The sequence below is a fragment of the Poeciliopsis prolifica genome, unplaced genomic scaffold (assembly GCF_027474105.1).
Source record: "Poeciliopsis prolifica strain line A6 unplaced genomic scaffold, Auburn_PproV2 SCAFFOLD012, whole genome shotgun sequence".
NCBI lineage: Eukaryota > Metazoa > Chordata > Actinopteri > Cyprinodontiformes > Poeciliidae > Poeciliopsis > Poeciliopsis prolifica.
The window spans coordinates 12,607,415-12,622,165 of record NW_026562387.1 but is presented as its reverse complement, the minus strand read 5'-3'; the positions used below and the strand labels follow the sequence as shown (position 1 = coordinate 12,622,165).

Here is a 14,751-nt window from a genome sequence, read left to right as displayed (position 1 = left end):
TAAACTCACCACCAAAGAAGTTGAGAATATGCAAATATAATCCAATGTAAAGTTTATTTTAAAGCTTTTTACGCATCATTACCTTATGGTTTTATTTACCATCAATATGTGCAATAAGCTTTTGATTTATTCTCCAGATATAAATAAGTTGGGGGTTTTTTTGTCATTGTTTTTCTGCTATTTTTCTGCAGTGTCATCATGCATCACTACATACAAAAAGACGCCTCCACCTGTGCCACCAAGGACCACCCCGTCCAAACCATTCATCTCCATAACGGCCCAGAGCAGCACCGAGTCGGCCCAAGACGCCTACATGGATGGAGGCTCCAGCCAGCGGGCCGGCATCTGCTCCCAGCAGGGGCTCTCCAACTCCACGGAGAGCATTGACAGCATGAAAGCCCTGACGGCGGCCATCGAGGCAGCCAACGCTCAGGTACACGGCCCCGCCAGCCAGCATGTCACCAACAGCACCATCACCATCACCGCCACGGCAACCACTTCTGTCTCGGCCGACAGCAAGGCGCAGAGAGAAGCGCTCAGAAAGTGCCTCTCCATCGGGATTCAGGTTTGAAGAAAGCGGAACTTTTAAACACACGTCTCAAAATAAAACTTGGCTGCGGTGTTGACAGTTTCTTCCCTCTTTTTAGGTGGACCCGGAGGAAGGAGGGCCAACAGACGAGCAATCGAAATTCCAGTCGATAGGAATTCAGGTGGAGGATGACCGATGGTGAGGTGGGGGGCACACAGAGAGAAACCGGATCAGCCTAAGGGGAGGCATGGTCTGTTTGGACTGGGCCTGTTTAGACAGATAGGGATTGTGGTGTGGGCTACAGCTTTTGATTCCCACCCCTCCTTTCACACTGACAACTCCTCAGCAGCTGTCCCCAGTTTAGGGGAGGTTGGCGTCAGAGTCCCCTCATCCAGGGGCCCCAAGCGACAGCTGGGCCAGAGGATGTGGGGCAAGCTGAGAAGGGTGAGGGGGAAGAGTTGACAGCCATCTGTTGCTCAACACATTGTGATTCAGACAACTTTGAGGGTCTGTGTTTGTGTATGTTTAGGACAGAGGAGAGAGAAAGCAGAGGGAGGGTGTTTTATTGGGTTTGTTTGCCTCAGAGTGACACAGAGTTTCTTTCTTGCTCAGTTTCAGGACTAGCAGCACAGCTTGCACACCGTTTGTCACTCTTTGTCCACTTTTATTCTCCCCCGTCAATACAGTGGACTTCTATTCAGTGACCGGTACTGGTTTTTTTACCTCCATTGTCAAGGTGCTGTTAACTTCTAGATTTCAAAGAGATCAGCTACACTCAAAGATCCCTGGGAGAGCTGAGTCCAGCATTTTTTTTTTCAAATGCACACTTGAACAGTGTCTGAGAATGTGAGGGGATTTCCTCAAAGACTAGGTCTCAACTGATCAGCCAAGCTCAGATTTCCATGAGTCGCCAAGCCAAATATTAACTCATGCAGACACCTTCGAGTCTGTCTTGGCAACGTGGGATGTTATGCAGCACAGAGCCCTTTTTCTTTCTCAGTTAATGTTTAGAGTTAGTTGAGCTTCAATTTTTTTTTTTTTTGTGGTTTATATAAACTATTTACCCTTTGGCATGCCATGCACCTACTTTCTTGGTTTGCTTGGGATGTTTTAGATTTAAGAAATGTAAAAAGAAAAAAAAACTGAAAATGACTGACCAAAGTGGTAGACTTTTTTTCCTTCTAAAATGTCTGGATATGTTCCAACTTACCCGCTTATTTCTTTATGTATGACATAGCAACTTTGTGGAGAATCTTTTAAAACATGCTGAAAAACAGCAGCAACATGTTGAGTTTTCAGGAGAGGGTTTAGACATTTTGGTGGCAGATGGCTTTGCAGTCTGAGCTCTGCAGTGACTAAGCCACAGTCAGGAAATGTCTTTGTAACAGACAGCTTGGCGTCATTGCCTTTTCATTGTTACCTTACTTACTAAGGTATTGACATTTGACTTTAAGCTGAGAAGACAAGGAATCTCATCCTTTCAACTGTCACTTTCTGGATGTGTTGTTCTGTTATCAGTCACTCGGTTCTTGTGTTTTACATTATTACTAATATTCCAGTTTTTCTAATATTTTGTGATTTAAACAATTGTACAAAATCTAACTTATATCAATTACCTCTTTGTGTTTACAGTGTGTGTTGAAAGTATCAATGCCAATTAAACTATTGGACTATATTCTTTTTGGTCACATTATTGACCCAAATTTCAATGTATTTGGCCTTTTTGCCTTGTATTTACAGGGTTCCTAAACTGTCTGAAGAGAAGTATAGAACTTTATAATCTTCCAAGTGCATAAAAAACTGTGTGGAAAAATCATTTTAAGTTTTCTTCCTTCACTTCTTATCTCATTGTCTAAAAAATTTAAAACCTAATCAAATCAGTAATGTCTGATGAGGAGCCATTTGTATTTATTTGTTTATTTGATGGTCTTTATTTTTGGTTTGATCACCACAAATTGTTCAACTCACAGATCATTTTAATAAAAATAAATAAATACAAAGTCATTCAAAAAAGAAAAAAGGGGCCATTTTGTGGCTTTTTTTTTTTGTCCTCTAAGATACTTCTGTTCATTCAACTGGATTGGATGTAGATGCCAAAAAAACAAACAAAAAAAAGGATATCACTAAAGCCATAGTAATATGGGTTATTATAGGTCATTATTCTAGATTTTGGGTTTAATTTAATATCAATTACGCATTTAATCTAAGTTTATGCAGATGCCATGCTTCTAAGTTCGAAACCAGCTTTATTACTATCAAGTTTGATGCTTTCTGGAGGTGTGGGGGTAGTTAAAAACAACCTAAGTCTCTAAGTGTTTTCAACAAGTGTGAGAAAGGCATTCCCACAGTATGGTAGTGCTACCTCCATATTTCACTCCTACTATTGCATGTTCAGGGTAGTTTAAATTATTGGTTTCCCAATTAAATATATTGAAATTTCCGGCTGCAAAATGACTAGATGTGAACATATTTTGCATGTTGTCCTCATTTATTGTCTTTCCTCCTAAAAAGCCTTTCTGCCTCTTGTATTTGGCCTCCTGTTAATCAATACACCGACCTGTCTAGGTTGTGTTTTGCCTCGCCTCTCTCTTCCCCTGCAGGAAGTTGTAGAAATTCAGCTGAAGTCATTAGAAGTGAACACCTGCCCGCTGCAGTTACTCTTTAACTGCTCTTCACACATACTTACACACACCAGGGCTGCCTGTATGCACACACAAAGCGCAAACACACACGCTGTTTGATCTGCTTTCTGCCACTCCCCCTGGTCTTGCTCTCCTGCTCTTGCTCACAGAAGAGGAGGGATGAATGAGGGAGAGGAGGTGGGGGACTAAAGATGAATGCTTCTGGATGAGGAGTGTTCATCCGGAGATGGGCTAAGGCAGGGGTGATGGAGTTATGGTCAATCGTACAGGCAGGTCAAGCTTAGGTTCTTGTGTGAGAACACTGTGGTCATGTTTGGGTCAGAGCGCGTTCAATAGACTTGGCTACTGAGTCATTGGTGCATCCATTGCAACCATGCAAACCTAACACCTGCATCCCCCTCTGTATATTGTTGTACTGGTATATTGTTCATTACCGGTCTGTTAAGCAGCATCTTGTCTGTGTGTGTGTAGCTACACAGTCACATTGTGCGGAGAATTTAGTAAAGCCTGGCAGGCAGTGGCGCAGTGCTTCAGAGCCAAACATTACACCACAGCCTCCCAGGTGTGTGAATGAGGGTGTTTTTCAAGCCTTGTACCCTGTATGTGCGTGTCGGCTCCGCAGCAGTCCTTGTAGTGTGACAGATGTTTGCACACACTATTGCTCCTGAATGAGGCAGGTGACAAAACACTACCTATGCACACACACACACGCTTAAAACGATCTGCACTACAAAAGCTATTCATCACTATCTATGGCAAGATCGCTGTGATGATGATTTCAATTTTTCACTCTCGGCAGCCCCTCCAGGAACTCCATGTTAATGAGTTGGCTGCAGCATGAAAAGAGAGACACAAACTATTCTTTACCAAAGTTCTCACACTTCTTCATGTTATATTTTATGTTACAACCTCAAATATCAATTTAGTTTCATAGGGATTTTTTGTGAGAAGCCAAGGCGAAGTGTGATTTCCCATATTAACATTCCACCACACATACAGACATCCTGTATAAGGTTTTGTGTTTCCATAGCATGACCTTGCCACTGTTACTGTATGTCTCATGTTTGATAGAGGTCAAAAGTGTCACATTTTAGTGTCACTATCGTCTCCCTCATCTGGATTTAATGCAAAGCTAAATCAAATCCATATTTGTGTGGAAAACAGAAAATGATTCCTGGTAAACAAGAGAAAAAGTATTCCAACAGCAGAATACTGCCTCCACCATATTTCACAGTAAGAGTGCTATGTTCAGGGTCATATGGAGTGGAACTGATTTTTCATCTGACCATAGCAGATTCTTTTACATATTTGTTGCATCTTCTACATAATCTGATAACACTTTATTTGACAGGTTGTGAATAAGACTGTCATGGCACTGTCATGTCATAAACATGACATAACACCTGTCATGAACATGAATAAGTCTTCATGAATATTTATGACTGTCATAAAGTGTCATTTTAAGACTTTTAAGACAAAGTTGACATTATTCAAAATATTATGACAATTTGACATTAACCAAGAAATCATGATCTAACATAAATTTATTGTAAAAGTATTACTGATTAAACTTTAAAAACTTATGCAGCTTTATGTTATTAAAGCTAAATCAACCCGTCAAGTGTTAACTAATATCTTTAGAATATAGGCCACACTTTTCAGATTGTGGATTATAAAATATATTGAAAACCACATAGAAATTATCTTCCAATTTTCAATAATCAATAAGGGGTAAGAATATGTTTGCTAGGTACTGCATGAAGTCTAATACCTTACCTTGTTTCTGCATCTGTCTGTAGTCACCGCAGGATGACCCGGTCCAACAGTGTGACCACAGCTGTGCAGGCCGACCTCGATGACCCGGCGGATGTCCCTGAGCTCCCGCTGCGGCAGTATGCCACCATGCCGCGCCAGCATTCCCGCGACGCTGCCACCTCCACCGTCAGCATCCAGGGCTCTGGGAACCACTACCATGCATGTGCCGCAGATGAGTATGGTGAGGTGGGCTTTGACCCGTCCATCCTGCCTCCCCCGGATCCCTGGATGGACAGCGTGCCTGAGCAGGCGGCAGCAGTGGAGGCCCTGGAGGCCGTGAGCAGATCGGTGTGCCCCCGGGACGGGCGCTGGTTCCTCAAGCTACTGCAAGCTGAGACGGAGCGTATGGAGGGCTGGTGCCGACAGATGGAGCAGGATGAGGTGGAGAATGAGCTGCCTGATGAGGGTAAGCTAGATAATTTGATGTAAATATCACATAAAGATAGGAATATCACCTGTATTGTAAAGTAGTATTATACGTGGTTTCGCATCATTGCATCCTCTGTAGATTTAGAGGGTACAGGCATTTGTGGAATTGGACCACAATAGCTTCTTGTTCCTGTCTCAGGCCCTCTGGCCTCTACAGACATACCGTGCATACTTATCAATAGGCCACTGCCGGCCTCAGCCCCACATGTGTCTTCTAGTCTGTGTAATGATCTTCCACCCAAACAGTGCAGCCCTCAGTGCTGCTCCAGAGCAAGTATTTGATCCTGAATAAACCCATGAGCAGCTCCTGAGTGCACGGTCATACCAGTGTGCGTAAACAAGCCCCCAGGCAGGAGGCCCTGTATTTATACCTGTCCTAACGGCGCAGCTGATTTCATGCCTTGCTGAAAATGTCACTGCTTATGCAGCTAGTGGTTTTGGTTCCAGGCAAGAGATTCTTTCACATAGTGCAGAGAACAGGGAGGGTGTCTCAAGGTTATGTTTTCCCAGATCCCACGCTACCAGACACACACACACACGCATGCATACACAAACACCCCGAGGGAGCTGAAGACTTAGTGCCGATTCATTACTCCCCTTCTCAGGTTCTGATTCTTCTAAATGTGGCATTTTAGCTTGCCTGGTAAATGATGTGCAATATGGGGCAGAAATATGTAATTTAAGCAAATATTCAATTTTCCAGGATGGATTATATCCTCTAAAGCACCCGTCCTTTTGTTACATTACCAATGCACCTCCCCTTCTATAAATGGTGCAGCATGCCTGCAGTATGCAGCTGTGTGAGTAATTGCATTGTGAATTGCGTGCGTGTGTGTCTGGTATGTTTGCGTGCGTGTGCATGCATGTGCTTCAATGTCTTTTTTTTTTTTTTCTGCAGTCCTAGGGAAGATCCGCAGTGCAGTGGGGAGTGCCCAGCTGCTGATGTCCCAGAAGTTTCAGCAGTTCCGGGAGCTGTGTGAAGAGAATCTGGTATGTGTCACCTCATCCTCTGCATGCTGTCCCTCTGTAACGCCCTCCCCCTCTTTACACTGACATCATCCTGCACAAATCATGCTGACAGGCCAGACTAGCAGTCATTTAGTATGCATCCAGTGCAGACATTCCATCTATTTCATCCATCACATATAGAAAAGATCTTACTGAGTTTAACTAGTAGCCTGATGAAGATGGATCTTTGAATTCAGACACTTGTACATTGAACTCCATACCCTTTGTTTCACAGTCTTATATAACAAAAAAAAAAACACTAATTATTGAAACTAAATTGTGAAAGGTTTTTCTTTCTGTTTTGCCCTATATAACTGCTTACTAAATGACAAGAAGATACCCTCTCTTCCTAAATATTCATATTCCTTTGTCACATGACAAAAGCATTTCAGTGTATTTAATTGTTTTTTTATTTTATTTTATTTTATTTTTTTTTTTGGTGATAGACCAATTCAAACTTGAACATAATAGTAAAGTGGAAGGAAGATGGGATACGATTTTCAGCAATTTCCCACATGTAAAAGTCTGAAATGTCAATTGTGCATTTGTACTGGCCTGTTACACTGACAGCCATGAACAAAATGCAGACAACACCTAGCTAGTAACCAGAGCTAAGATGTGTATAATTCCCATTATGAATTCTGCTGTTCTTTGAGGGCCACTGAAGTTGGTTGGTGAACATCAGTGAGCAAAGACCAGGGATCACACCGGACATTTTAGGTATCAATGTCCAGGTTATAAGCCCAATCTTTGAACATCTTAAATGGCATTTCTTAGTCCATCATCTGAAAAGAAAAGCAATATGGCATAACTGTAAAATCTACCAGGACACGGTGATCCACCTGAGCTGACAGAAGAACATTTATCAGAGAATTAGTAATGAAAAAGTAGAATGATGCTCTCCATCCATTCTGACAGATTACGGTGATCCTACATTTCTCTAATTTTTATTTGGAAAATCTATTCAGCAGTTCTATTTCATTTTCCTTCGACTTCATGATTATATTTTGGTCTTTGTTGGTCTGTCATGTAAAAGCCCAAAAATGACAATACAGTTTTTGGCTATAAGGTGAAAAAACCTAAAACGTGAAAGATTAAAAAAGAAATAGCTTCTTCATCCTCGCTTGAAGAAAAACAAGGGGTATTGTAGTTGTCAAGGCACATACTGTAAAGCAGCCCATTTCCCACTTATTACAGTATGGTGCTAAGTGTCTGATAAACGCCGCCTCCTTCAAATAGGTGCCAGTAGAAAAACCAATAATCAAAGCTGTGGGTAATCAAGCATATAAACAGTATTTGTCTGCATGGTTGTGTTCATGTGTATATGTCAGAATCGAAATGCACACCCGCGGCCCGTCTCCCAGGATCTGGCGGGTTTCTGGGACATGCTCCAGCTGTCCATCGAGAACATTAGCCTGAAGTTTGACGAACTCCACCAGCTCAAAGCCAACAACTGGAAACCTCTGACCCCCCCAGAAATTCAGGTGCGCACACATGTGGCACACATGAAATCCACAGTGCAAATCTTAAGTGCTTTAGCCTCCAATATGGATTTGGAATGCGTTAGTAACCTTGCATGCTTTCTGCTGTCATATTAGCTTTGTTGTAGCATGTATATATGTGTTGCCTGCCTGACGCCGCTACTTGTCTTGTGTGTTTTGCTCTATCTCGTTGTTGACAGTGAGCTGCTTTTGAGAAGCCACTCTACCTGCCATGCACCGTTGGGGCCTGTCCATCTCCAATGGTCTTTTTACCTCACACAAAGGCCACCATTGTGCTCTCTTACCCCACATAAATGGCTGCCACCGTGAACCATAACCTCATTTCAGATTGCATGCTCTCGCATTATGCCGCCAACTGCTCTGCATAACCTCCATGCAAAGTTGCAGTTATCCTGCTTATTTAGCTTCCGCCTGCCCCCAAAGGAATCCCAGCTTTAAGACTGTTTGTCATCCCTGTCCAGGAGAGAAGGATGCCCCCCCCTGTGCCAAAGAAGCCCCTGAAGGGCCACCCACCTCTGGCTAGGGACCGCTCGCTGGAGAGCTCCGAGCGCCAGCGCCTGGAGGCTCGCAAACGCTTGCTTGCTGCCAAACGTGCCGCGTCGGTGCGGCAGAGCTCGGCCACTGAGAGCGCAGACAGCATTGAGATCTATATTCCCGAGGCTCAGACCAGACTCTGAGACACACAGAAGCGTACGCCTACACGTCTAATATTCTACACTGTCTCATAAACACTGTAGTAGCACTGAATGGTAAGGCTAGGGTGCTAGCATAATATAATCACCTTTTCTGCCGACTTTCCAAATCACTGTGGGCTCACTCGCCGTGGAGGGTGTCTGAACAAGAATTGTACATTTACAGTATTTATTGAATTATTTATATATCTCACGCTTATTTCCTTTTTCCCAGCTTTGATGTAGCAATCCTGTTCATCACTCACAAAGATTTGTCTAAAAACAAAAACACCTCTTCTGTTAATATAAATGAGAAAGCGATCATGTCCTTGGCACTTTTACACATTTTGTCACATTACAATCACAAATTTCAGTGTTTTACTCTGATTTTATGCCATATTGCAGCTTTTACAAAGAAAGCCATTCCCCACCATGTTTCACAGTAAAGATTGCGTGGTTACAGAGTTAACATTCTACCATACATAATGTGTTGCATATCCACAGTATGATGCTGACACCGTCATGTTTCGGTGTGGGACAAGTGGGTTCACAATTCTATCGCATAATATAAACTAAAAAAGAAAAAACAAATCATAATTTTGCTTTTTTTCCCAAAATGAAAATCTGAAATGTGCAACATGTATTTGAATTAATATCATTGTACTGTACATCAATCTCTGCCCAATCTCATGTATTTTGGTTTTGATCTGGGAAGTGCACACCAAAGACTTTTTTAAAACAAGACCGCTCTCTGGAAACTGTCTGTATTTTAGGTGTTGTTTGGGGAAAAGTTCCACATTTAGACAGCACTGCATCACTGTTTAGATGACACCGCCAAGAAGCCTTGAATCTGCTGCAGTTGTCATGGCAGGTCTCTATATGGCATGGAAATTTGTGTCCGCTTTGACCCGATGTACCAGACAGTTTAAGACGGCTGGAACGCAACAAAAATCTTTAGGTTTCACATAAAATCATCTCCGTTTAAACATAGTTGTTCACTTGACAGATTCTCACACCTGAGCTTTGGAACTCTGCTGCTCCCCCAGAGGTATACTATAACGTTATCTAACAAACCTCAAACATAAGGCTTACATAACAGTCATATTCAAACTGACATTCAGTTAGACACAAGTGAAGTCTCATTAAAAGTGGGCTCATTTTTAATTAATGTTATTTAGAGGTATCAGAATAAAGAGGGCTAACTACAAAATCAGATTTCTGCATGTAGAAGTGTTTGTAAAGCTGTGTATTCTTTTCCATTCACATCACCATCACATAAAACATGATTATTTGCGGTTGCAATGTGACGTTAAAAAAAGTTCAGAGCATTTCAATACTTTTGCAAGGCTGCAACTAGATGTCTTTCTAAGCTTCATTGGAGCAGTTTAAAAGGCCGGCTCTACATGAGGCCAAGCGTTTGGGACTGCAGTCCTTCTTTTGAAGGAGCCACAGGCTTAAAGTCTGTGTGTTTGCGTGTCAAAGCGGGTTTGTGCTTTCATTCAGATCTCAAAAGTGCTTCCTATTTTTCTAGATCTTAAAGAGTCCTAATTGTCAAGGTAGCAGCATCAGCAGAGTCTGTCCTGTCTCATTTTAACTCAGTAAGACGTCTGTAAAAAGGAACCACCAGTATAACGTAACATGACTCGCATGTGGAAGTTCTTTTATTCATTTTTTTTTTTGTTTATTCCTAAACAAGTGTTGTGTTCACACACCTCCTGTATATCAGACTAAGCTAAAATACTGATATTTGGTACAATATAATATAGTTGTACTATATTTTTCTTAAATGTCATTTTCAGCCAAGAGGCGTCTTGGTAGAATTGAGTCTAGAGAAGTAGAGAGGGACTATTTCTCCTCACTGTGTGTGCATCTCTGCCTCCAAATGAAGCAACTACTGAAGGTCAGACAGAAGAATCCTATTTCTAATATTTTGTATTCATGTTTAATTTATTGAAAGGGGAGGGGTGGTTGTTTATTGACATTGTGATTATTATTATTATAAATATTAATATGCACTAACTGTACGGCCCTTATACTGTGTTTGGGTTTTGTTTATTGGGTCTTCTGCATGAAAGGCACCTTTTGGGTTTTTTTTCTTCTGTTTCTGTGATCAGCCTTAATTTCTACTACAATAGTTGAGCACAACAGCAGTCTCAGGGGAAGGGGCATGTTGAGTGAGTAAGTGTGTGTGTGTGTGTGTGTGTGTGTGTGTGTGTGTGTGTGTGTGTGTGTGTGTGTGTGTGTGTGTGTGTGTGTGTGTGTGCGTGAGTGACTGTGTGTCTTACTTCACATGAGTGTTTTAGTAAATCAGCAAATTCAAATTTCATAGAAAAGTTAATTTGCTATAGACAAAATGAAAATTTAACATAGAATAATTAAGCAAAGGGAAATATTTCCAGGGTTTTTTAGTAAATTTGATAATTTTATTACAGTTGTCAGTTGTAGTTTTCTGGCCATCTGATTTCATACACATTCATTGGGAGAAATTTTGACTTGGCAGTGTTGCAGTTACACAAGTAAGAAAAGTTTGTTTCTATAGAAGCTGCCTGTATCGCAGCATATTAAGGAAAAATTTTGTGAAAGGAAAAGCTGTTACATAGGCTAAAGTAGATAATGATTCTTATCATGTGAAAAAAATATCCTGTGAAATATTTAAATTCAAACTAAAATAATCATAATTGCCTATAAAGTGTCTTCTTTAAAATTAGGAATTTATTACTCTGTGTGTAATGAATGCCTGTATAAATTTAACATTTTTAATTTAATTACTGCATTAAGTACAGTTTCTATGCTAATCAAATTTATTGAACCTCTACTGTATGTGACCCAAAGTTCCATCTCTTGTTGTGTTTAATCCTTCTCATAAGGATTATCCCACATAAACTGAAAATAATTTCTGCCATATTTTGAACAATTTTGATGTTGGGGACACTTGACCCAACATTCTTCAACCGTAACAAGGTATTTCAGTCAGCTGCTTGAATGTGGAGACAATCCTGATCCAGCCTACTGTCGTTTTTATTAGTTTAGCTAACCGAACAGCAGGATGTCGTGTGCAATTTAGTTGTCCATTTGATCTGATAATATTTGTGCCATTGAATTTGCGGGAAAACATTTGATCCTGCTATTTTACCTTACAAAACAGCTACCTTATGTTTCCATCGAGAAAAAAAGTCATTTGTGACAGAAGTTATGATGTACTCTTACAATATGCATTTCTTTTGCTGGATGGATGACATTTTAGAGAATACACAATAAATTTGGCCAAGGCCATTTTAGTTGTTTTTTTTGTTTGTTTTTTCATTAATTTTTTTATGTATTTGTATTTGCATTAAATTGTCTGGTAAAAGATAGAACCTCTATTTGTTTTTTTTAGTGTAACATATCAATATAAACCACCTCATATAGCAGGGAATTAGAAACCAGAATGTTGAATTGTGGGCAACAATCTTGACACTTCTGAATCTTGTGATGTACACCAGCATCTCAATCGATTAAAATATCTTTGAAAGCTTAGCCTATTTTAATAATTCAATTTAAAAAGTGAAACTCATATGCACTCATTACACAGTGATATATTTCAAGCTTTTATTTCTACTCATTTTGATGATTATCACTTAACACCAATACAGTTTTAACTAAAATTGTATTAGCATTAACTTTACATGACACCAAATAAAAATCATTTTCAATATCTAATGCCAGGGCTACTGAAAGCAATGTAAATGTACATTAGAGTATATACACTTAATACTTGGTTGGGGCTTCTTTTGCATGAAACTACTGCGTCAGTCTGCTGAGATATGGAGATGAACTGCTGGTGTCTCTGTAGTTTCACAGAGTTCAGGTCAGGCAGGTTTCCTGGCCAGTCAAACACAGCAACACTTTTGTGATTGGATATTTGAATAGACTTTGCTTCACCAATACCTTTAAGCCAGCAGTTACTTGTGAGCTCTTTCACATCTCTTTACCCCTTTTACTGACTTTCATTGCAATTTCAATGTAAGTTTCTCGAACAGCTGTGAGCTGTGGTAGCTTACTGCTGTCAGTGACAACTGTTGGATGACTGTCATGTCTGCAGTCTTCTCAATGATGGCATTACCCAAAGGTTCAAGTACTTTGACTTTTTCCAGCATATTTCACATCATAAAGCAAAAACAAATATTTTTATTCAGTTCAAGTTTCCAAGACTCATGCTTTGAAAAAGTAACCAAAGGGTCTGTTGGAGTTGGGATTTGAGAGTGAGACTGAGTATAATAAAAAGCCAATGTCATTGTTTTTTTCCAAGTTGCATCCAGGTTTTGAGTTAAAAGGTACATATGGGCCAGCAGCAGAATTTTCTGAGAAACTTGATTCTCTGAAATAATGGGTATTCATTAGCTCAAAAACATAATCGTCAAAATTAAGACAAATAAAGGCTTTAAATATCTCTTAAATTGTAAAATTACATGGGTTTCACATTTTGACTTGAATGACTGAAATTAAACTTTTTGACGATATTATAATTTGAGGTGCACCTGTGGTTGGTCAGATAAATATTTGTACATAAATGAATGTTTCCCCTATGTAAATGTAAACTAAAACACATGAATAACACACTGAACAGATATACATTTTGTAATTATGTTATTACACTGTTGATGTTATGGCACATGTATAAGCTCTTATCAGCATTAAAGAAAAGAGTTATTGCTGTTATTTTGGTGGGTCCATTTCTTCTTTCCCTGTCTCCACATGTGTTTTCAATTGGAATATAATTAAGCAGATTAGTAGGCCGTTTTTGGGCGTTTCCCCTTCCGCAGGGGCAGAGCCCCATAATTAGACGGCACTCTCGGGCTCGGTTTAGCCTTGATGCTCCCGTACACAGCGCAGCTTCTGGTGATTTGTCACTCACACATCAGTCATGCTGAGAGGGAGGCACATTGGTTTCGGTGGTCACAATTGGGGTTAGGGGTTTGTGCTGTGATGGTTGTGGGAGGATGTTGTCTTTGTGTGCACCCTGGCCCAAGGTCTTCTACCATATGCATGCTTCAGCTTGGTGGTTAGGACCTACTGTTCCTAAAGGTCTCCTTAAACTTTTATTGGTGTAAAAGTTTTTAGAAAGCATAAAAATTGTAAACACTTATGCCAGAGCATTTAGGACTTAAAACACTTCAAGACATTTTTAATTGAGATCTCACAGAAACCAATGTGTATATCTCTAATATACAGAAAACTGAAAATAAAAATAGATTTTTCTTTGTTATGCAAAATCATGATTCCACTCTAGAAATGAATGTTTACTGTGATACTTATTATACTTTTCAAGAGCTGTATGTACCAATGGCCATCAGTAAGCTCCAGACATAAATTAATATCCCGTACCTAAAGACAGAATATTACATAATTTATATCCTTAGAACAAGAGGACTTCATTTGTTTCGTTATACATTTTTAGTATATTTCAAATAACGGACAAACAAATTAGCTTTTGAGCTAATGAGTCGATACAATTCTAGCTTTATGGCATGTTCAAGTGACTGAAAAATGTTAAAAATAGAACAATTTATACGAGAGCTACTTTGGAAACTAAACCTTCCAGTTTAGTTATTTATAGAGAAGTCTGTGGTTATTTACTCTGGAGACTGTGGTAGTTAGCAGTGTGGAACAAACATAGTAAAACACATGCTATAAAAAAGAAAGCATCAAATGATACATTTGATTTCTATTCTATTAAAAGACCTCAAATATTAAGTGTTTTGGGGTTTTTTTTTTTCCAAACACTGTGCTATGAGGTGCTTGGAGGTGGTGCACCACTAATGATATCTCCTGAGTGAAACATGCAGATGTCGGAACATGAACATGCATGAACAGAACAGTAAAACAGTATTTGCTTAATTCAAATGCAATAGATTAAAATGCATCGTTCCTAACAAATGTTGCACACAGGAACATCATTTTTGGTGCACTACCCTCTATCTCCATTGGCTGTGAAACAATCATTTTATTTTGTGAGAGTAGTAAACACAGTGATGATTAATTTTTTTCATGAAATAGTTTTTTATATAAACAGAAATTTTTCAGTTTAGAGGTGTTTTAACATGGTAGAAATCTTTGGCCTTGGCCCCTCTTCAGCCAATAGTCAGTCTGGTGTTAACTAACCTGGATGTATACTA

At 39.9% G+C, this 14,751-nt stretch overlaps 1 protein-coding gene across 4 annotated transcripts in view; it reads left to right on the top strand.

Annotated features, from left to right (window-relative positions):
* dlgap1b (discs, large (Drosophila) homolog-associated protein 1b) overlaps positions 1 to 13,294 on the top strand; it is a 92,468-nt gene extending 79,174 nt beyond the window's left edge. For 2 of the 4 annotated variants that reach the window (XM_055037668.1, XM_055037667.1), the window contains exons 7-12: positions 192 to 565; positions 648 to 727; positions 4,971 to 5,392; positions 6,314 to 6,405; positions 7,755 to 7,907; positions 8,387 to 13,294. In XM_055037668.1, coding sequence (XP_054893643.1) covers positions 192 to 565; positions 648 to 727; positions 4,971 to 5,392; positions 6,314 to 6,405; positions 7,755 to 7,907; positions 8,387 to 8,602 — 1,337 coding nt within the window. In that variant the 3' untranslated portion in view covers positions 8,603 to 13,294. Of the gene's footprint in view, positions 1 to 191; positions 566 to 647; positions 728 to 4,970; positions 5,393 to 6,313; positions 6,406 to 7,754; positions 7,908 to 8,104 lie in introns of all 4 variants that reach the window. The other 2 variants (XM_055037670.1, XM_055037669.1) reach the window with 2 other exon arrangements.
* Positions 13,295 to 14,751: the final 1,457 nt, after the last annotated feature.